Raw genomic sequence first — 23,808 nt, forward strand, 5'->3', positions numbered from 1 at the left:
TATTTCTCAGGTGGAAAAAGGAAGTCCTACAGATTTGTTTTATGTATGAGTTAAAGGACATGTCCTGGTCAAAGATAACGCCGAGGTTCCTCACAGTAGTACTGGAGGCCAATGTACTGCCATCCAGAGTAACTATATGCTTTGAAAGCAATTCTCTAAGATGTTTGGGGCCAAATACAATGACTTCAGTCTTGTCTGAATTTAGTAGTAAGAAATTATAGGTCATCCAGGTCTTTATGTCCTTAAGACAATCTTGCAGTCTGGCTAGCTGATTAGTTTCATCTGGCTTCATAGATAAATACAATTGAGTGTCGTCAGCATAACAATGGAAATTAATACAGTGCTTCCTAATAATATTGCCTAAGGGAAGCATGTATAATGTGAACAGTATTGGTCCTAAGACAGAACCCTGAGGAACTCCATGATTAACCCTAGTATGCTCAGAAGAGTCATTGTTGACATGCACAAACTGGAACCTGTCTGATAAGTAGGATTTAAACCAGTCCAGTGCTGTCCCTTTAATGCCAATAGAATGTTCTAGTCGCTGTAATAAAAGTCTGTGGTCGATTGTCTCGAATGCTGCACTAAGGTCCAATAAAATAAGTATAGAGACCAGTCCATTATCTGACGCTATGAGAAGGTCATTAGTAACTTCAGGTAGAAGCTGTGAAAACATCGTTTCCTGGAGTGTTCCTAACATTTAGTCGGTGTTCTGGATGAAACCGAAGATAAGAAGATATTCTGCTGGACTGGAGACTTTTAGAGAGATTTTATATTTCTGTAGAATCTGTTTGAATGCTCTGAACCCAGAACCTGCCCACAGATTTAAAGCATGACTAATTTATCTGGCAGACGCTGTAAAAACAAAAAGCGGTGGTCAACTTTCCCACGCCCTTGAACTCATCTCTTTTTGTGCTGGTTTTGAATGTTTTATGTTCATTTTTGGTCTTTCTGTGGTGATTCTGCAGATTTTTGTTGTGGTTTTGAATGTTTTTGTGATGATTTTCCACTTTTTTATGATGATTTTGCATCTTTCTGCTGTGATTTTGCATCTTTTATGGTGGCTTTCCATGTTTTTTTGTGATTTTGCTCTTTTTGTGGTAATATTGTATCTTTTAATAGTGATTTTGTACCTTTTTTTGTGGTTTTGAATGTTTTCTTGTGATTTTGAATGGTTTTATGGTCATTTTGGGTCTTTTAGTAGTAATTCTGCATCTTTTTGGGGTGATTTGCAAATGTTTTCTTTGATTTTGCACCTTTTCATTGGGGTTTTTGCATCTTTTAGTGGTGATATTTTGTGTTTTTTGGTAATTTTGTGTCCCTTTGGGGTGATACTGCATGTTTTTTTTTTATTTTGCACTTTTTTGGTTATTCTGCATCTTTCTGTGGTGATTTTACACCTTGTTATGGTTTTGAATGGTTTTTTTGGTGATTTTGTCTTTTTGTGGCAATTCTACATCTTTTTAGGGTGATTTGCACCTTTTAGTGGTCATTCTGCTTCTTTCTGTGGTTACTTCCCATATTTTTGGTGATTTTGGTCTTTTTGTGGTGATTCTGCACCTTTTTTGTGGTTTTGCATCTTTTAAGATGCATCTTTTCATGGTCATTCTTCTTTCTGTGGTGATTTTGCATATTTTTATGGTGACATGCATTTTTGGGCTGATTTTCCATTTTTTGTGGTGATTTTGCACCTTTTCATTGTGGTTTTGCACCTTTAAAGGTCAGATATGCGTCTTTTAGAGTTTTTTGTGGTCCTTCTGCATCTCTTTGGGGTAATTTTGCATCTTTTTCTGGTGACATGCATATTTTTTGGATGATTTTACATCTTTTACTCGCCATCCTGCATCTTTCTGTGGTATTTTTGCATGTTTTTTGATGATTGTTTTGGAATACATTTCTTTCTAATCTAGCACCCTGTCCTCAGTCAACTGTTAGTGTTAGTTAGCTCCAGATGAGAACATCAGCCAGCAGTAATGGTGTGTTCAAGAGAAAACTACATTTTTGTCCTTCAGATAATAAAAAGCTGCCGTTGGGTCGACTTAAAGAGCTTGAGTGAATCTCTATGATGCAGTTTAATGGAGAATAAGGTCACGGACGTGGCACTGCTTCTATGATGTTCAGCCGACACAGACACGTCACAGAAACATCTCCTTCCTCGTCCCTTTAATCATCATCATCATCATGTGATCAAACAGTGGTTCTGGAGATTCTGTAATGAGATATGGAGCTTAAATCAGAGTCCTGTCCTCAGCTTGTCCTCTTCTTTCAGCCTGAAAACGTCTCTGAGCTGGACGAAAACGCCGCAGTCCGTCCAGCAGCCATCAATAAAACTTTATTAACCATCAGAGCGACCAACAGTCTTCTTCTGTCACACTTAAAACGACAGCGAACAACATTAAAACTCAGAAAACGTGTGACTGAAGCAGCAGCTGGTCTCCACAGAGCAGTCCTTCCTCATCATCATCATCATCAGCTGCTCAGCCAATCACATGTCGGACCACAGGATGGCCTTGCTGCCTTTCTCCACGCTGGCGACGTACGCTCCCGACGGCGACCACGACACCGAGTTAATGGCAGAGCTGCAGACAGACACAAGCTCATATTAACGAGAACATCAGGAACCGCTGCTCTGTGGACCTTTAAGAGAAATGAAAACCAGCCATAGACACGAGATCTACTGAAGTACTGGACGTCTGCTTTACAAGAACACAGCTTTAATGATGTCCTGTCATTAATCCGTACGGTTTAACGTGGAGTTCTTCCACCCTGTGATGCTCCAACAGCTTCAACTCTTCTGGGAGGTTTTCCACAACGTTTAAGACGTTTATTAACTCAATTTAGTTCCAGTTTACTTTTCACTGAATATTATCAACCACCTGGAATTTATCAAGAAAAATAAGTTTAATTTCATCAACATTCAGCCTCAGTTTATCATTTCCACATTACAACTTCCAGATCAGAGTGTCTACAAAGGAACACAACATTTAGTCGCCTGGAACTGAACCATAGAGGATTTACTGGAGGATCAAAACAATTTTTAAAAAAAGACCAAAAAAAAGAGAAAAAAAAAACCAACAAAAACAAGACAAAATATTACAAAAATGTGACAGTAAATAACAAAAATGACGCAAATAACACGAAACAAAACAAAGAAAAGACAAAAAATTAGACAAAAAAGTTAAAAAGTGACAAAAAATGATCAAACAACAAAAACAAGACAAAAAATGACAAAAGTGAGAGACAAAATGACAAAAACTGATCAAAAATGAATTCAAGAATTTATAAAAAAAAATTACTGATACTGGTCCAAAATGAATCTAAATTGTTCAAAATGACTAAATCTGGTCATAAATGAATTAAAATTTGCTCAAATGACTAAATCGGATTTAAAATAAATTTAAAAATTGTTCAGAATTGGTCAAGATGTCTAAAATAGATCAAAATAACTCAGAGAAATTAGTTATAAATGAAATGGCATTTAATCAAAATGACAAAAACTGGTCATAAATAAGGTAATAATTGGTTGTAAATTAATTAAAATTTGTTTTAAAGAAAACTAAAATTGGTTATAAATTAATTTAAAAATCAAAATTACTGATACTGGTCCAAAATTAATCAAAATTATTGTAAAACTGGTTGGAAATCGATCAAAATTTGATCAAAAGGACTAAAGCTGGTCCAAAATGAATTAAAAATGGTTAAGAATGGTTAAAAATGAGTGAATCTGGTCTTGAACGACTAAAGCTGCTTTAAATGGAGCTTTGAGGCAGCAGAGGAGCTGCTGCTGGACAGGAGGACGACATCTGAACGTCTTACTTGTGGTTCCGGTCCAGAGTTCGGTCCACTTTCCCCGTCAGGACGTTCCAGACGTACAGAGCTCCGTCTGCCGAGCCTCCGGCCACGTAGCTGCCGTCCGGACTGGAAACAACAAACAAACAAACAATCAGCAGCTCAGGGCGGGCAGGTAAACTAAACTCAGAGCAAAGAGCTGGACTCACCTGAACGTCACTCTGGTCCAATCAGCTCCACACTTGAAGCCCTGAGCACTGAAACCACAACAGCAGGTTCAATGACTGCTCCAATTTACCTGAGAGTCCCACCTCATCTAAGCCCCGCCCACTTCATCTAAGCCCCGCCCACCTCATCTAAGCCCCGCCCACCCCCTCCTCACCTGAAGGTCTGTCGGACAGCGTTGGTGCGCAGGTCGATGATCTTCAGCAGGTCGTCTCTGGAGCAGGTGAGCAGCTCACTGCGGTCGTGGTTCAGGTCCAGAGACGTCACTCTGCCCAACAACTCCAGCTCCCGCACAATACTCTCTGCTCTGCAACACAACAGCAACACAACAGGCAGGTAAAGACACGCAACAGGCAGGTAAGGACACACAACAGGTGGGTAAAAACACACAACTAGCTGTAACTGTATAACCTGTGATGTCACTAAACACCTGATCTCACCTGCTGATTGTCAAACTCACCTGATGTCCCAAAACCGCACCTTCTTATCAAAATGTCCGCTCATCACGCACTGCTCCGTGCACACGATGTCGTTACAGCTGGAGCCGGCAAACACCGTCTTCATACCTGCACAGGTGAGACACAGGTGAGTGACAGGTAAGACACAGGTGAGACACAGGTGAGACACAGGTGAGTGACAGGTGAGACACAGGTGAGACACAGGTGAGACACTGGTGAGTGACAGGTAAGACACAGGTGAGACACAGGTGAGTGACAGGTAAGACACAGGTGAGACACAGGTGAGACACAGGTGAGTGACAGGTAAGACACAGGTGAGTGACAGGTAAGACACAGGTGAGACACAGGTGAGCTCCTTCAGCTGCTGGTCTGTTCACACATTTACAAACTGAACAGAGGACAGGTGAAATGACAGCTGCTCTTGTCACACCTGGTTGCTATGGAAACCTGTGAGAAACGGTCCAATCACGTACAGACTTTGCTGCGCAGGTCCCAAAGTTTGAGCGTCCGGTCGTAGCTCCCGGAGACGATCCGGGCGTTGTCCAATAGGAAGCGAGCTGACAGAACCTTCCCACTGTGACCCGTCAGGGTGTGCTGCAACAGACACACAAAACACCACAACGTTAGAGATACACAAACAAAACAACATCAGAGAATCACAAAAACCACAACATTAGAGGCACAAACAAGAAGTCAGACAAACACAAACAACACAACGTTAGCGACACACAAACAGCATAACGTTAGAGACGCACAAACACCACAACGTTGGAGACACAAACAACACAATGTCAGACAAACACAAACAACACAACGTTAGAGACACACAAACAACACAATGTCAGAGACACAAACAACACAACGTTAGTGAGACACAAACAGCATAACGTTAGAGAGGCACAAACACCACAACGTTCGAGGCACAAACAACACAATGTCAGACAAACACAAACACCACAACGTTAGAGATACACAAACAACACGTCAGAGACACACAAACAACATAACGTTAGAGACACACAAACACCACAACATTAGAAGCACAAACAACACAATGTCAGACAAACACAAACACCACAACGTTAGAGATACACAAACAACACGTCAGAGACACACAAACAACATAACGTTAGAGACACACAAACACCACAACATTAGAAGCACAAACAACACAATGTCAGACAAACACAAACAACAACATTAGCGACACACAAACAGCATAACGTCAGAGACACACAAACACAACGTCAGAGACACACTAACAACACAACATTAGAGACACACAAACACCACAATGTCAGAGACACAAACAACACAATGTCAGAGATGCACAAACACCACAACGCTAGGACTGGTTTAGGAGCGGGGCCGGTTTAGGACTGGTTTAGGAGCGGGGCCGGTTTAGGACCGGTTTAGGAGCGGGGCCGGTTTAGGAGCGGGGCCGGTTTAGGACTGGTTTAGGAGCGGGGCCGCTTTAGGACTGGTTTAGGAGCAGGACTGGTTTAGGAGCGGGGCCGGTTTAGGACTGGTTTAGGAGCGGGGCCGGTTTAGGACTGGTTTAGGAGCAGGGCTGGTTTAGGACTGGTTTAGGAGCAGGGCCGGTTTAGGAGCGGGGCCGGTTTAGGACTGGTTTAGGAGCGGGGCCGGTTTAGGACTGGTTTAGGAGCAGGACTGGTTTAGGAGTGGGGCCGGTTTAGGACTGGTTTAGGAGCGGGGCCGGTTTAGGAGCGGGGCCGGTTTAGGACTGGTTTAGGAGCAGGACTGGTTTAGGAGCGGGGCTGGTTTAGGACCGGTTTAGGAGCGGGGCCGGTTTAGGACTGGTTTAGGAGCAGGGCCGGTTTAGGACTGGTTTAGGAGCGGGGCCGGTTTAGGACTGGTTTAGGAGCGGGGCCGGTTTAGGACTGGTTTAGGAGCGGGGCCGGTTTAGGACTGGTTTAGGAGCAGGGCTGGTTTAGGACTGGTTTAGGAGCAGGGCCGGTTTAGGAGCGGGGCCGGTTTAGGACTGGTTTAGGAGCGGGGCCGGTTTAGGACTGGTTTAGGAGCAGGACTGGTTTAGGAGCGGGGCCGGTTTAGGACTGGTTTAGGAGCGGGGCCGGTTTAGGAGTGGTTTAGGAGCGGGGCCGGTTTAGGACTGGTTTAGGAGCAGGACTGGTTTAGGAGCGGGGCTGGTTTAGGACCGGTTTAGGAGCGGGGCCGGTTTAGGACTGGTTTAGGAGCAGGGCCGGTTTAGGACTGGTTTAGGAGCAGGACTGGTTTAGGACTGGTTTAGGAGCAGGACTGGTTTAGGAGCGGGGCCGGTTTAGGACTGGTTTAGGAGCAGGACTGGTTTAGGAGCGGGGCTGGTTTAGGACCGGTTTAGGAGCGGGGCCGGTTTAGGACTGGTTTAGGAGCAGGGCCGGTTTAGGAGCGGGGCCGGTTTAGGACTGGTTTAGGAGCGGGGCCGGTTAAGGACTGGTTTAGGAGCAGGACTGGTTTAGGAGCGGGGCCGGTTTAGGACTGGTTTAGGAGCAGGACTGGTTTAGGAGCGGGGCTGGTTTAGGACTGGTTTAGAAGCGGGGCCGGTTTAGGACTGGTTTAGGAGCGGGGCCGGTTTAGGACTGGTTTAGGAGCGGGGCTGGTTTAGCAGCGCTGCAGGAGCCCTGGGAGCAGAGCAACATTGCACAGACTTACTGAAATCAGGTCTGGATCTTTAGAAACTTTCTGATTGGACCTCGTACATCACCTGATCATCTCCAATGATGGAGGAGTTTAAAATGTTTGTCTGACATCATGAATCCGACCAATCAGACGGACAGGAAGCTGCTGCTCAGAGAAACCAGAGAACTTTACTTCCTGCTGGTTAAACTCAGTCACATGACCTGGTCTCAGTAGAACAGTGAGATCACCACTCAGGCCCCGCCCCCTCAGCCCGGCGCTGCGTTCTGATTGGTTCTGTTGGATGTCTGTCATCACGGGGAGCCTGTCGGATCTCAGCACAGACTCCCAGCATGATGTCACATTCTGTCTGTCAGCAGCTGCTGGACCCCCGCTGCAGCACTCGAGCATGATGGGAGAAGGGAGCAGGGGCTGCTGGGAGCCAGAGGGCGGCAGGGGGCGGAGCCTAAGGTTCAGACCTTTTACATCACATCACTGACCAGACATACAGATGTCTGTTTCTAGCGCTGCACAAAGACAGAGAACATTACAGGTCTGAACTCACCCTCAGCCGGTAGTCGTCCACCGTCCAGATCCGACTGGCGAAGTCGTTGGAGGCGGCCAGCAGGTAGGAACCCTGAAACAGAACCAGCAGAACTCAGAGGGTGTAGGAGGTGGAACGGACGAGCTGCAGGTGGCCTTAAGAAACACTCACAGCGCTGTCGAACTCGATGCTGGTGATTCCAGCGTTGCTGCCGGTCAGAGCTCCTTTAGGCTCACAGCGACCTGAACACAACAAAACACACACAGGTTTAACTTTCAGACAACAAAACACACCGTCTGTAGAACTGAAGGAAGCTTCAGAGGTTCAACCTTCAACTAGTCATCACTGACGAGTCTCTAAAACAAATCTGAGCTGAAAATGTGCTCACAAAATGTCACATTTAAAGATTTTACAAAAACAGAACACCATTTTTTACAGGATTGGTAACAAAAAAATGTTTTAAACAAATAAAAAAATAAATGTTTCTTTCTTATGATTCCTGTCATTCCAACCATCATAGTGACAGAAGAAACTCCTGAGTTCTCTCTCCTTAAAAAAAAGAGACACAAAACTACAAAAACAAGACACAAAACACTAAAATGTGGACAATTTTGTGCGATTTTAGACTAGTTTCAGATCATTTTAGAAAATGTTTGAGTCATTTTGGACAAGTTTAGAAAATAAATAGTCAAAAAAGTGTTTATTTTTGTATTATTTGTGTCATTCTGCACAGACAACATTTCTGAGTTAATCTTTTAGATTCATTTAGAGTTATTTTGACAGCTTTGAGTGATACTGGACAAATTTGAGATATTTCGACCAATTTTGTGAGATTTTTAGACGAGTTTCACGTCATTTTACAAAATGTTTCAGTCATGTTGGACGGGCTTTATGAAATAAATAGTCAAAGAATGTTTATTTTTCCTGAGTCCTGCTGAGAGAAGACATCTGAGTTCTCTCTCCTTCTTCATGTTGTTCTGGTTCCACAGAGCTGCAGGACTTTAAAAATGAGAGTAGAGTCACGTATTCAAATCAAAGTTTTTTTTGTCATTTTGGACAAAATGTGGTCATTCAGGACACTTTTTAGTCATTTTGCACAGATTTCAAGGAATTTTATGACTCATTTTGATATATTTTAGACAAATTTAGGTCATTTGGGGATTTTTTTGAGTAAATTTGGGCAAATTTGAGTCATTTTGGACAAACTGATTAATTTACATCAGGTTATAAGTAATTCTGGATGTACTGTAAGCCATTGTTGACTAGTTCTGAGTCATTTTGGACATTCAAGATTTCAAATTATTTGTTAAACTAAAATAAAAAATCAAATAAATGTATAGTTTTTTTCTGATTCCTGTCATTCTGTGTCATAGTGTCAACAAACACCTGAGTTCTCCCTCATTGTTCATGTTGTTCTGGTTCTACAGAGGACTTTAAAATGAACCACAGTGAAGATAAACAGAGCCTGAGGGTTAAAGAGATCTGATGACGTTATCAAAGCATCAATTAAGGATCGATTCTGTTCTTTACTACTCTGACGGACACTTCTAAATATTAGTCATTCCTTGTCACACACTACTTGGAAATTTTGCAACTTGCAGACAGAATTATTAGCAATTAATTGAAGAAATCATGGATTTGGCAATTTGCATCAGTGTGCAATATAAATCTACTAGTACAGCAGATCCTCTACTTGTGCCACAGTTTAGTTCCTACGGATCGATGTAAGTCAATCGTCACCGTAAGTCGGAACTCTGGCGAAAATGTGAACAAAGCCGCTCCGTGCATCACGATATCGATCAGTTCTTCATAAAGTCATGAATACCAACAACTTTCATGCATGTATGAATCATTTTACCAGAAGATAACAGAACATGTTGACCTGTTTTTACAACTTGAGCTTTTTATTATATATGCTTACGCTGGGAGCCATAATGAAGGGCAGAAAACTAGATTGTAGCACAATCCAAGGTGCCGTACAACCGGAGAATGGAAACAAAGCCGTCTGATAGCGCCATGACAACATAGTCATCCGCTCCACTCGTTATCTAGTTCCATGTAACCAGTTCTGATGTAACGATGAAACACTATAGGTCATAAACGGAGGACCTCCTGTGAACTCTGCTGATTGACTGATGACTGATTGTTAATTCTGCTGATGATGACTGATGGCTAATTCTGCTGATGACTGATGGTTAATTCTGCTGACTCTCTGGTTCAGACTGATGAAGGTCTCAGGTTGAAAACTTCAGATCAGCTCCCTCCTCCCCATCAGCCCGGCGCTCCGTTCTGATTGGTTCTGTCGGATGTCTGTCATCACGGGGAGCCTGTTGGACCTCGGCACAGACTCCCAGTGTGATGTCACATCCTGTCTGTCAGCAGCTGCTGGACCACCGCTGCAACACTAGAGCATGATGGGAGCAGAGAGCAGGGGCTGCTGGGAGCCAGAGGGCGGCAGGAGAGGATTGTGGGTAATCAGACCTTTTACTGTTCATCACTGACCTTCACCACGTGTCTCGGAACCGTTTGTATCTGCTCACCATCAACAGTTCTCAGAGTATTAACCTGATAAACTACTGAGGCTCTCAACACCTCAGATATTTGGTTTTGTGGAACCAGACTCACCGGCGACCACCTCCCACAGCTTCACCCTGCGGTCCATCCCTCCTGTTGCTAGGAGACGGGAGCCGGGGCTGAACCTCACAGCGTTCACTTCACCATCGTGGGCTTCCTGATCGTATGGACAGGTTTAATATTCAACCAGCTGGAGACACTACGCATTAATCATCATACAGTCATTAATATTTCAACTTATACATATGAGCTCATAAGGCAGAAGAAGATGAAGGTCATGGAGCCTCTTCCTGTTTAATCCTGTAGAGACCAGAGGAGGTGTCACTCAGACTACAGTTCATGTAAAAGCAGAGAGCATTGTGGGAGTTTAACTAGCAAGTTTGTAGACATTTTGAACTATCCATCCATCCATTATCTATACACCACTTAATCCTCACTAGGGTCGTGGGGGGGGCTGGAGTCTATCTCAGCTGACTCAGGTGAAGGCAGGGGACACCCTAGACAGGTCACCAGTCTGTCACAGGGCTACATACAGAGACAAACAATCACTCTCACATTCACACCTACGGGCAATTTAGAATGATCAATTAACCTCAGCATATTTTTGGACTGTGGGAGGAAGCCGGAGTACCCGGAGAGAACCCACGCATGCACAGGGAGAACATGCAAACTCCATGCAGAAAGATCCCGGGAAAGCCGGGACGCGAACCAGGGACCTTCTAGCTGCAAGGCGAAAGTGCTAACCACTACACCACTGTGCAGCCCCTGATTTTGAACTAGTTTCAAGTAATTATGGACAAGGTGTCAGTTATTTTAAACAAGTTTAGAGCTTTTTTTTTTTTTTTTTTTAAAGTTATTTTTTTGGCCTTTACTAGATAGGGACAGTGTAGACAGACAGGAAAGGAGGGAGAAGAGTGGGGGGAAGACATGCAATAAAGGGCCATGAGTGGGAATCGAACCAGAGCCGCTGCGTCGGAGACCAGCCCCTGTGCATGGGTCGCCCGCTTAACCCGTTGAGCTATCCGAACACCCAAATTTCGAGTTTCTTGAACAAATTTTAAGTAAACGTGGACAAGTTTTGGGTCATTCTTGAATTTCACTTGGGATTAATAAAGTATCCATCTATCTATGACAGTATTTTCTTCAGTTGTAGTACTTGGTTGTTCCACCAGGAGGAGCCCCTTAATGCTGTAGAGGCCAGAGGAGGCATCACTCAAACTACAGTTCATGTTAAAGCAGAGAGCATTGTGAGAGGTTAGCTAGCAACATGACAAAGACTTCTGAGGAGGTTAATGACCTCCAACTGGAGCTCCTGTGTTTAAAATTAGCCAAAATCTACCAGGATGGTGTTTAAATTACTGAGGGTTTAAGAAAACTGAGCTTTTTATTGGTAGATGTTACTTGTTCGTGGTTAAAATCAGATGTGATTATTTTAAACAATGAATTGATTATTGATTGATAACAGCTGAATATCAGTAAAGAGAACTGTTTAACTGCTTCTCTACAGCCGACACTGACTTATAATGAAACCACGAAGTTATTTCATTTGAGCTCCCTTAAACTGCTCTATAAAAATAATCAGTTACAGGTAAAGGTCTCCCTCTCAGCTTTAATCTGCGTTTTGCACCAGTTCAGGACGTGTCTGAGCCTGAACTGGTCTCCCAGTGAAACCATCGCTGCTGCTGTACTGGTGAAGAAGGTACTCACGAAGACGTGCAGCGCCGTGGACGGCACTCGGACCTCTGCACAGACTCCTGAAGGCGCCTCGGTGCTCTCCGGGGAAGAGCTGAAAGAGTTGGCAGTTCGACGCCTGCTGGAGAAAAGCAGCATTTACAAACTGGTCCGTACAGAAGCCGGGAAGGGAAAGCTGAGCACGCTGAGCTGCTTGTAACGTCTTCAATTAAACTGCAGAGTTACAAGACGGTGAGAGCAGAACTGGACCAGAACAACCAGTCCAGTCCTGTCTTCACCCATTGGTCAGTTAGAGTCCATTAAACAGATCAGTTTAGGTTAGATTCTGATACTAAGTGAAGGAGAAGCCAAACTCCACCTTGAGCCCTCATTTCCACACAGCTCTGCAGATCAGGAACACCAAGAATCCCTACAGGAACCTCAACACCTCCGGTGTGTTTAGGTACAGTCTGGAATTTCTCTCAAGTATGTCAATAGTATGTGTCTGCAGAGCCGGAGGCTCCACTGAGAGAGCTGTTTGTTTTATAACATTTTATTTGTTTAACATTATAAACATTTGTATTTGTGCATGTTTAACGTTATAAACATTTTTATTTATGCATGTCAGGGAGTCATAGAGCTAATTTACCTTTGCGTATTTGTGTATTTAACTTTTATTTTTATTCAATGTTATTGTATAAAATAAATATAAATCTGCCTCCAGAGTTATCCGTGTGTATTGCCTCTATTCCAACCTTTCAGATTGTGCTGTTTGAGATCTCGACACCACCAAGGCCCGTACATGATTCCATTGTTTTTTTTTTACCTGATAATTTCACAATTTGTCCAAATACAGATTGTTAAGGAATTAATTCCAGGCTTCTTCGTGGAACAGGTATTCGGAACTTCGTCAACATAGACCATCAAACGATAACCAACAATTTCCCGGCACTCACAGAATACTTCACTTCCGTGTATCGGTGCACATCTCCTTCAGATTAAAGCATGTCTCGAAACGCAACGCATAAAGGCGAATAAATTTCATGTTGTTAAACACAAGTCTTGGCAGCCCAGTCATGATATTGTAATAAGGGCTATTTGGGTGAATCTAACCTTTAAAATCTTATGTAGGATATGAAGTAGTACTTTGTGTGGAATACTTGATGTGGTCCTGAAAGTGCAGCCTCTGTAGACAAACTTACCGGGGAGAAAATGAAAGGGGCATACTCCTTGAAAAAAATCTTTTAAATTCTAAGTATATTTTCAGTGAAATCATCCTTACAGCCGTAAGTTCTGCATTTAAACCGTAACTTGTGTACTTTAGCGATCATCTATTGCGATAACTTTTAAATAATGCTCTAAATGTGCGACCGGAAGTGTGCAGCCCTCTCGGTGCTGCCTCCGGCTCTGCAGACACACCCTTCTCGAGTATGTTGAAAATGTTAAACTTGGTGGAGCCTCTTCCTGTTTAGTCCTGTAGAGACCAGAGGAGGCGTCACTCAGACCACATGTTAAAGCAGAAAGCATTGTGGGAGTTTAGCAGCAACGGGCACCATGACAAAGACTTGTGTTGTAGTTAATGACCTCCGACCAGAAGACCAATTCCTAGCGTTGATCGGTTGATGTCAACAAGCTAATTCTTACTTTGGACACCAGGTAGCGTAGTCTTTAGGTCAGCTGTGTGGAAATGAGGCGTCAGATGGAGGCAGGTGGTTTGAATCTTCTTCCTTCAGACTTTAACTTCAGCTCAGGGTTTCCCGATGAACCGATATCAGTGCCAGTAGCAACGACCATTTCAACCTTCAGACAAGTTTCAGTCTGACGGTCATCTGAAGGTCATTAGAGGAGGAAGGAAGCTCATCTGAGAACCTTTGAGCTTTGATGTGTTGTTCTCAAACCTCTGAGCTCTAATCGCTCAACTTAGTTTACCTACATCAGTAAATGATCTTATCTCAACCTTTACTAGTTTGGAGTGTAGAGGGTTGGCAGTTCAAACAACAGCGATGGAAGCAGATGAATTGAAGAGATTCCATCCTCAGTTTGAAGCTGGATAGGTTATGTTAACTCTGAAGCTGAATTAATTTTAACTAAATATCAAAGAGCTTCAACATTCAAGTGACCAGACTAACATTATTGTCTTTAAGGAACTGTGGCTAGGGTCTTAAAAATGGGTTAAAGTATGTATTCATCTAGAATCAGGAAAGGAGAACGTCCCCTGTAGAAGTTCTAGAGTAGACCTACCGACAACTGGAGAAAGTTCTAGAGCAGACCTACCAACAACTGGAGAAAGTTCTAGAGCAGACCTACGGACAATTGGAGAAAGTTCTAGAGTAGACCTACGGACAACTGGAGAAAGTTCTAGAGTAGACCTACAGACAGTTGGAGAAAGTTCTAGAGCAGACCTACGGACAACTGGAGAAAGTTCTAGAGTAGACCTACCGACAACTGGAGAAAGTTCTAGAGTAGACCTACCGACAACTGGAGAAAGTTCTAGAGTAGACCTACAGACAACTGGAGAAAGTTCTAGAGTAGACCTACGGACAACTGGAGAAAGTTTTAGAGGAGACCTACGGACAACTGGAGAAAGTTCTAGAGTAGACCTACAGACAATTGGAGAAAGTTCTAGAGTAGACCTACGGACAACTGGAGAAAGTTTTAGAGTAGACCTACAGACAATTGGAGAAATTTCTAGAGTAGACCTACGGACAACTGGAGAAAGTTCTCCTTTGTTGCTTCCAGATTAATACACACTTTAACCCATTTTTAAGAAGCTAACCACAGTAACTTATTAAAAAAACTGTTAGTCTGGTCACATGAGGGCTGAAGCTCTCTTTTTGGGACAGGAAAAGCTGATCTGATTTCAAGAGAAACTCCACTTCCTGCTAATCCTGATGTTTTCTGTTTTTAACGTTTGACTACAAGGTTAAAAAAAAACAGCTCTTCATACGAGAACTTCTGAGGGCATCAAGTTTCAGATGTTTATGGAATATTATGTTTATAAGACAAATAAACAGGCTGTAATATGACACCTGGGACATTTGAAAGTGCTGCTGGCACAGATACCTGTCTGCACTACAGGTGAGGAACACCTGAGGACACCTGCAGGGGTTATTAAGGTTTAAATCATCCACAGAATCTCTACATGCCTTCTCAGCTGATTATTGATTAGTGCTGAGATTATTGATCATGTCACTACAGACCTCACTGTGTGTTTACTCTGTCAGCAGCCAATCACAGAGGAGCTCACTGCTGAGCCGAAGTCTGTCTGCAGGTAAATCACACACCTGTATCCTGCTGTAAAACTCAGCTCTAAGACAGCTACAGGTTTCCCTCCAAACCTGGAACAAACCCTCAGAAAACCTGCAGAAACAGACGTCATGTTTCCATCCACAGCCACTGATTGGTCAAGAACCAGAGGAGCTGATTGGTCAGGTGAACGTGAGGAGCTGCAGGTTCTCCTAAAGAACAGCATTCTCAGGTGGAACCAGCTGACTTACTTGAACCACAGTGTTTTCTGAACTAAATCTAGGGAGTTTTCAGACGCATGAAGCAAAGAAGACATAGAAAACTCGAGATGTTTGCAGATGTTCTGAACGTTTCCTCAGCTACATGTTCATATGAACACGGGAGCCGAGCTGCTGACAGAGTGAACACGCGAAACACGCAGTCCTTCACCTGCAGTGGGGGACGAGTCCAGGCTGGACACACTCAGACACGCTGCAGACAGACAGGTGGACAGACAGGTGGACAGAGAGGGGTCAGTCAGAGACCCAGCAGACCTGCAGAGACCAGGACCACCCTCACAGCTACATACCCGAAGATGTTGGAGATGGAGTCCAGGAGACCAGCAGGAGGAGGCTGGGAGGCCTTCTTACTGCAAGACACAAACACACAATCAGAGACGAGTAACTGCAGTAACACAACCAGCTACACAACCAGCTACAGTAGTAACACAAGCAGCTACACAACCAGGGACACAACCAGCTACAGTAGTAACACAAGCAGCTACACAACCAGGGACACAACCAGCTACAGTAGTAACACAACCAGCTACACAACCAGGGACACAACCAGCTACAGTAGTAACACAACCAGCTACACAACCAGGGACACAACCAGCTACAGTAGTAACACAACCAGCTACAGTAGTAACACAACCAGCTACACAACCAGCTACACAACCAGCTACACAACCAGGAACACAACCAGGTAGAGTCTCACCTGGATGTTTTCAGATAGTCTCACCTGGACGTCCTGCAGAGCGGCCGGTTTGGTGACGTTTCTCCGCCCACCTTCCCTGCATCCTCAGCCAGCACCTCGATGTCGTCGTCCCTGAGAACAGAGAGCGTCAGACCTCAGATGTGCCAGGTACCGGTAAAGGTACAGGTGCTGCAGTAAAAGATGAATCCACTAACGGGTCAATGGGCAGCGGCTCCTTGGCAGCGTCTGCCAGTTCCTTCTGCAGTTTGGCCTGTCGGCGTCTGAAACACAGACACAGACGGGTGAGACGTCGGCCCATCGCCGGCCCCGCCCCCGGCCCCGCCCCCTCCTCCAGGTGCTCACCTACCTGCTGTCCTTCTCGTTCTCGGCATTGAGCCGGTTGGCCTCCTGAGCCTTCTCAGCCATCCAGCGGGACACCAGCTCCTGGTTGTCCTCGGTGGTCTTCCTCAGCTTCTCCTCCAGAGCAGAGAAGGTGATCTGCAGGGCGTCGTACTCGTCCTTCAGTGTCTGGTTGGCCCTCTCCAGGTCCTGCAGCACACAGCCAGCCGATAGTAGTGAACTCTGACGATTAACTGATGGTTAATTCTGCTGACTCTCTGGTTCAGACTGATGAAGGTCTCAGGTTGAAAACTTCAGATCAGCTCCCTCCTCCCCATCAGCCCGGCGCTCCGTTCTGATTGGTTCTGTCGGATGTCTGTCATCACGGGGAGCCTGTTGGACCTCGGCACAGACTCCCAGTGTGATGTCACATCCTGTCTGTCAGCAGCTGCTGGACCACCGCTGCAACACTAGAGCATGATGGGAGCAGAGAGCAGGGGCTGCTGGGAGCCAGAGGGCGGCAGGAGAGGATTGTGGGTAATCAGACCTTTTACTGTTCATCACTGACCTTCACCACGTCTGAAGGGTATGATCACCTGTACAGGTAGGGAGTTCTGACACCTGCACACCTGACCTTAACGACGCTCCAGGTGTGTGATTGGACAGGTGGTGAAGTCTTACCTGCAGGTTGCTCCTCAGGTCCCGACAGTCTCCCTCCAGGCCGGCGATCTGCTGCTGGTACTCCAACATCCTGGAACACATCATGGAGAGCTCAGACCTCAGACCTTGACCGTGTACTGGTTGTGTATTCTGTGTACTGAGTGTGTACTGAGTGTGTACTGACTTGGCCTCGTTGCTCTGGATCTCTTTGTCTTTCAGCTGGATCTGGTTGTTCAGTTCGATCACACTCTGAGCCAGCTGAGGGACAAACACAACAACATCATCATTACAGGAACTTCCAGGACCTTCCAGGACTGTGATGCAGGTTACCGAGGAAACTCCAGCACTGGAATTCATGAGCTCCGTCAGCTGGTAAAATGTGATTTTCTCTCAGGAATGTTAGAGTGAAACCAGCTGAAGGAGCTCAGATACTGCAGTCCTTTACGTCTTCATTAATGTGACTCACTGCTTCTTTCAGGGAAGTCAGTAAAACACACCGACCACATTCAGATGGACTCTTTCTGTGATTTAGTGAAGTGAAATCAGAGCTTTAAATTCAGTCAGCAGATCTGTGTTTACAGGAACTGAGTCAGTCTGACAGAAACACCATCATTACTCAGCAAAAACATCCAGAGAACCCCAGTATGACTCAGCAGAAACATTTAGAGAACCTTCAGTGCAGCAGAATACATTCACTTTGTTCTGATCTAATCACTGATCAAGTTATTTATCTGAATCAAACCTACGATTTCTACATCTGTTGGAGCCTCACTACATTTACCCTCTAACGCTACATTTACCCTATATTACTACATTTACCCTCTATAACGCTACATTTACCCTCTATAACACTACATTTACCCTCTATAACACTACATTTACCCTCTAACGCTACATTTACCCTCTAACGCTACATTTACCCTCTATAACGCTACAATTACCCTCTATAACGCTACATTTACCCTCTAACGCTACATTTACCCTCTATAACACTACATTTACCCTCTATAACACTACATTTACCATCTAACACTACATTTACTCTATAACGCTACATTTACCCTCTATAACGCTACAATTACCCTCTATAACGCTACATTTACCCTCTAACGCTACATTTACCCTCTATAACACTACATTTACCCTCTATAACACTACATTTACCCTCTAACGCTACATTTACTCTATAACGCTACATTTACCCTCTAATGCTACAGTTACCCTCTATAACACTACATTTACCCTCTAACAATACATTTACCCTCTAACGTTACATTTACCCTCTAACACTACATTCACCCTCTAACGCTACATTTACCCTCTATAATGCTACAATTACCCTCTAACGCTACAATTACCCTCTATAACGCTACATTTACCCTCTATAACGCTACATTTACCCTCTATAACGCTACATTTACCCTCTAACGCTACATTTACCCTCTATAACACTACATTTACCCTCTATAACACTACATTTACATCTAACACTACATTTACCATCTAACACTACATTTACCCTCTATAACGCTACATTTACCCTCTATAACGCTACATTTACCCTCTATAACGCTACATTTACCCTCTATAACGCTACATTTACCCTCTCTAACGCTACATTTACCCTCTCTAACGCTACATTTACCCTCTATAACGCTACATTTACCCTCTCTAACGCTACATTTACCCTCTATAACGCTACATTTACCCTCCAACAATACATTTACCCTCCAACAATACATTTACCCTCCAACGCTACATTTACCCTCTATAACACTACATTTACCCTCTAACGCTACATTTACCCTCTAACGCTACATTTACCCTCTAACGCTACATTTACCCTCTATAACACTACATTTACCCTCTAACGCTACATTTACCCTCTATAACGCTACAATTACCCTCTAACGCTACATTTACCCTCTATAACGCTACATTTACCCTCTAACGCTACATTTACCCTCTAACGCTACATTTACCCTCTAACGCTACATTTACCCTCTAACGCTACATTTACCCTCTATAACGCTACAATTACCCTTTAACGCTACATTTACCCTCTATAACGCTACATTTACCCTCTAACGCTACATTTACCCTCCAACAATACATTTACCCTCTATAACGCTACATTTCCCCTCTAACGCTACATTTCCCCTCTAACGCTACATTTACCCTCTAACGCTACATTTACCCTCTAACGCTACATTTCCCCTCTAACGCTACATTTACCCTCCAACGCTACATTTCCCCTCTAACGCTACATTTCCCCTCAAACGCTGCATTTACCCTGTAACGCTACATTTACCCTCTAACGCTACATTTACCCTCTAACGCTACATTTACCCTCTAACGCTACATTTACCCTCTAACGCTACATTTACCCTCTAACGCTACATTTCCCCTCTAACGCTACATTTACCCTCCAACGCTACATTTCCCCTCTAACGCTACATTTCCCCTCAAACGCTGCATTTACCCTGTAACGCTACATTTACGCTCTAACAGTCTCTCAGACATACAGGTGTGGATGATGACATCATCAGTGAGGCGCGCAGGTAACTGACCTCTCCTCGTTTCTTGTGGAGCTCCGTCAGCTCCTCCTGATGTCTGATCCTCATCTGAGACATCTCCTGCTGCAGGACGTCGCTGCGACTCGAGTCTGCAGGACTGAACCAGGACAGGATCCGTGTTAGAGGACACATTCAGTTCAGTTACTTTATTTGTCGCCTGTGGGCTCCAGGTGGATGTGCCGAGCTGCCTCACCTGGTCTCGTGTCCTCTCTGGATGTCATATTTGTCCGCCGCCTGGTATCGCTCTGAGAGGACGGCCTGCAGGTCCGACTTCTCCAGGAGACGGTTATCTGAGACAGAAACATTTCAGTAGGACAAACTGACAACACGTCTCCATCATGCTGTCAGCGTGTCTTCAGAGCATGTTATTAGCATGCCCTCAGAGCGTGTTATTAGCGTGTCTCCAGTGCACATTATGAGCAAGTTCTGGCTGTATGTTGTTAGCGTGTCTTCACTCACACTGGTGGACAATCTCCTCGAAGGCGTGTCTCTGGAGTCTGTCTCTGAGCTTCAGCTGCTCTGAAACGTGTCTTTTCCACGTGCACTCCACCCGCCGCTCTGCCATCTCCACCTGACACACAAATCAAACACACACATCATTAAGCACATGAAACACACGGATCAGAGGACACATTAAAGGACAGGTCAGAGGACATGTTAAGGGACAGGTCAGAGGACACGTTAAGGGACAGGTCAAAGGACGGTCTAACAAACATCTCAGCCCATGAGGTCCAGCAGCTGGATTTGTGTTTTTGGTTGCTGCAAATGTTTGGTCCCAGAGCATCCTCAGCTCTACCTGACCTATGAGCAGTCTCAGGTATGAATCACCTGACTGATGACACGCTCACAGACTCAGTCCAGGTGAGGGATGAGTCCGTATGTTAGTGAGGAGAGTGCTGTAACGTCACATGGAGCTCAGACGTCGTCGCTGCTATTCCTCCAGAAACTGCTAAAATCAGGCACCAAAGTTCTAATGACCTTTGAATGCAGAATTAGAGCCCTTACCTGTAAACACGCTGCAGGTGTTGGTCAGTATTTCTGTATAATCCAGTAACATGTCCTTAGAGCGCATGGAACTCTAATAATCTGCCTGCAAACGTAAAGCGAACTAACAGAGACGTTACGGTGTAGAGAGGTCAGATCACTGCTCTAATAATGCTCTAACTGTTTACTGTCTTCACTGGAACAAATGAACTAATTCACCAGAAAAACCCATGATTAGGGCTGCAACAACGAATCGATAAAAGCCATAAAAATCGATTATTAAAAGCGTTGGCAAAGAATTTCATTATCGATTCGTTGTGTCGCACGATTCATGCGTCACTCGCCATGTCAGGGAGCCGTCTACTTCACCTGCAGAGCTTTGTCAATGCTGGCTGACTGAAATAAAGTTTTGGGTTTTTTTAATCAATGCTGGCTGACTGAAATAAAGTTTTGTTTAAAAAAAACAAAAACTCCACCTGCAGAGCGAGTTGAACAGAGCGAGGTGGAGGCAGAGCAGAGGCAGTATTTTCAAAGGAAAAGTAAATTCAACAAATGATCGACACGGAGAAAACAGTTTGACTGAAGTCCTCAAAAGTGTGGGAGCATTTCACGCTTCACAAAACAAAAAACATGTGTAACATGCAAGCTTTACAAAAGTGATATGACGTACGGGAGCACCATGATGATGATGCAGCACCTGAAACGGAAACACGGAGTCTCTGATGAGGATGAAGGAGCTCAACAGCAGGTAAGTCACTACATTATCCTACATTTGTTCTGTTTTACAGTGAGGAAACGTAACGTTAGTCTCTCTGGTAGCTCTCCTGATGCTAGTGTTTGTTAGCTGATTAATGACAGTGATAGGACGTGTGTGTGTGTGTGTGTGTGTGTGTGTGTGTGTGTGTGTGTGTGTGTGTGTGTGTGTGTGTGTGTGTGTCTGCGATACTTTTTATTTCACTTTAATCAGTTTAAGCAGGGTTTGAATATGATTTACAAATAAACGTAACTTGCAGACAATGGTGATAGTAATTTAAAGATTAAGCCTCAAGTTTTAATTTTCTCACAAAGTCTGAGTGAAGACACTGGTCTGTGTTGGAGTGAAGCAGGATGAACTGCATTTAGACCAAACAGGGGTTAAAGGAACTTATTACATCTCAATTTATGTAATGAAGCATTTTTCATGGTGCTTGTGTATGTATGTGTGTATATATGTGTGTGTGTGTGTGTGTATAGGTGTGGGTGTGTGTGTGTGTGTGTGTGTGTGTGTGTGTGTGTGTGTGTGTGTGTGTGTGTGTGTTTTGCTCTTTGGACTACTTCCTTGCCTTAACCTAATACTGCAAATAAAACAAGATAATTACTGAGTTGTTGTAAATTGTGCTATAATACATACTCAAACTATACTATCTTTCTCATTTCATGAACAGCAAACAATGACAGGCTTCATGATGAGCAAGACATCATGTCCACCACAGCAAGCATCTGTCCTGACTGAGAGCATCCTCAACATGATGGTCACTGAGATGAGGCCTCTGTCGATGGTTGAAGACGAAGGCTTCACTACAATCATCTTATTTACTGTGAGTCCAAATCTTCTGTTTCTGAATAAAGTGGCGGAAATTAAAAAGGTGTTTGTTTTAATCCGATTCATCAAAAAATTAATCGACCGATTAATCGATTAAAAATAATCGTTAGTTGCTGCCCTACACATGATAAAACCAACACGCAGGAAAACACACAAACTACAGCTGTACTGAGCACCAAAATAATGAACATATTTAACTAATTAAGTTAAATCAAGATTTTCATCTGTTAACTGAAGGAACACATGACGACACAAAACAACACTACAACACAAAACTACAACAATACGACACAAAACTACAAGAATACGACCAAAACTACAAGATTATTTCATCTGATGTTTGGGACTGCAGCTTCAGGACAGGTGTGAACAGGTAAACTGGTGACAGACACACAGGTGACTGCTAGCTCTGCACTGATGTCCGTCAGGTGAGTCTCACCTGTCCAGGTACTGAGCTTTAAGTCTCTGTTAGCTGCTGTGTTAGCATGAGCTGCTAACGGGAAGCACAACACAAACAGGAAGGCTCCGGCTAACATGCTAACGGTCCCGGTGTTATCAAAAACGGTGATTCTAACCCGGTCACGAACGGACCGAGTACCGGGTCCGAGCCGCGGCTCCTGGGCAGGGCTCTGCGGGCTGCTGTGCGCCGTTTCACGGCTGTTTCCCGCCGCAGCTCCCGGTACTCACACACCCGTGACTCGACATGTTAGCATGCTAATTGCGCCGCTAGCCGCCGGACCTTCGAAGCGGTTAAAAGCCAAAACTCTCACCGTCCAGCCGGTACCGGGGGGCGGCTCGCGTCCTGAGGAGGCTCTCCGGTGTCCTCGGTGCTGCAGGGTCTGGGTTCTGGATGTCCAACGGTCCCGGTTCGTTCGTTAACCGACATCAGCTTCTGCAGCCGCGTTCACACTGTCCGCCATTTTGGCTCCAACCAGACACTACCGGGAGGGTCGCAGGGAGATGACGTAGCCTTAAATAGCTTTGCTTTGGTCAGATGGTTTAGTTCTAAATTTATAATAAATAAAACTAACCTTGTATATAAAACATACACATTACAATATTAATACAACAGTAATGTAAACACTGATGAGTCCGACTGTCGTTTCTGTTTTAGATGATAGTTACAGGTAGTTTGTACATTTGTTTTTATGAAATTAAATGTATACACTAGACTTGAATTACACACTCACACACATGATAAGCACTATACATTGCCAAAATAATACTAGAATGGAAAAGTGAAATGATAATACTCTAAAGTCATAATTATTATTCATGATAATGAAATATTTCACATATTATTGAGAAAGTATGGTATCGTAAAGCATGAATAATACATTTAACCACTGCACACCAACTGTTAATAGCACAGATGTAATAATATTATAATTTAGCTGAAATGAAGAGACCTGGATTGTTCTGCCACAGTTAATAAAATAATAAAATAAAGCCAACAGACAGAAACCTTCAGGTTTAATGAGATAATTTTACTATGTTCAGGTTAATTTACAGTGAAATGGGTCTAAAATGAGACGCTGAGTCTGGGTAAAGTAACTTCATCAGTCTGTGTTC

At 44.0% G+C, this 23,808-nt stretch overlaps 1 protein-coding gene and 3 non-coding genes across 6 annotated transcripts; all 4 read right to left on the bottom strand.

Moving 5' to 3' along the window:
* Positions 1 to 2,148: 2,148 nt before the first annotated feature.
* LOC129349380 (autophagy-related protein 16-1-like) lies at positions 2,149 to 23,170 on the bottom strand. 3 transcript variants are annotated; one of them, XM_055012519.1, is made up of 21 exons: positions 23,007 to 23,170; positions 20,130 to 20,241; positions 19,864 to 19,960; positions 19,665 to 19,767; positions 17,279 to 17,352; positions 17,116 to 17,185; positions 16,463 to 16,644; positions 16,311 to 16,376; positions 16,141 to 16,227; positions 15,710 to 15,769; positions 15,571 to 15,612; positions 11,932 to 12,034; positions 10,276 to 10,381; positions 7,822 to 7,892; positions 7,672 to 7,743; positions 4,946 to 5,066; positions 4,475 to 4,580; positions 4,172 to 4,321; positions 3,999 to 4,046; positions 3,817 to 3,918; positions 2,149 to 2,579 (listed from the first exon to the last, which is right to left on the bottom strand). In XM_055012519.1, the coding sequence occupies exons 2-21, from the start codon at positions 20,233 to 20,235 to the stop codon at positions 2,486 to 2,488; spliced, it is 1,860 nt and encodes a 619-aa protein (XP_054868494.1). In that variant the 5' UTR covers positions 20,236 to 20,241; positions 23,007 to 23,170; the 3' UTR covers positions 2,149 to 2,485. The 3 variants fall into 3 exon arrangements, with proteins under 3 accessions (XP_054868494.1, XP_054868496.1, XP_054868495.1); XM_055012521.1 differs by lacking the exon at positions 15,571 to 15,612; XM_055012520.1 differs by lacking the exon at positions 15,571 to 15,612 and having other exon boundaries at positions 11,932 to 12,037.
* Positions 7,333 to 7,607, bottom strand: LOC111564457 (small Cajal body-specific RNA 6). The gene has a single exon (XR_002745783.1). It is a non-coding gene; the product is annotated as a small Cajal body-specific RNA 6 (non-coding RNA).
* Positions 9,881 to 10,153, bottom strand: LOC111564455 (small Cajal body-specific RNA 6). Its single transcript, XR_002745781.1, has one exon. It is a non-coding gene; the product is annotated as a small Cajal body-specific RNA 6 (non-coding RNA).
* Positions 16,731 to 17,003, bottom strand: LOC111564456 (small Cajal body-specific RNA 6). The gene has a single exon (XR_002745782.2). It is a non-coding gene; the product is annotated as a small Cajal body-specific RNA 6 (non-coding RNA).
* Positions 23,171 to 23,808: the final 638 nt, after the last annotated feature.

The sequence above is a fragment of the Amphiprion ocellaris genome, chromosome 7 (assembly GCF_022539595.1).
Source record: "Amphiprion ocellaris isolate individual 3 ecotype Okinawa chromosome 7, ASM2253959v1, whole genome shotgun sequence".
NCBI classification, from domain to species: domain Eukaryota; kingdom Metazoa; phylum Chordata; class Actinopteri; family Pomacentridae; genus Amphiprion; species Amphiprion ocellaris.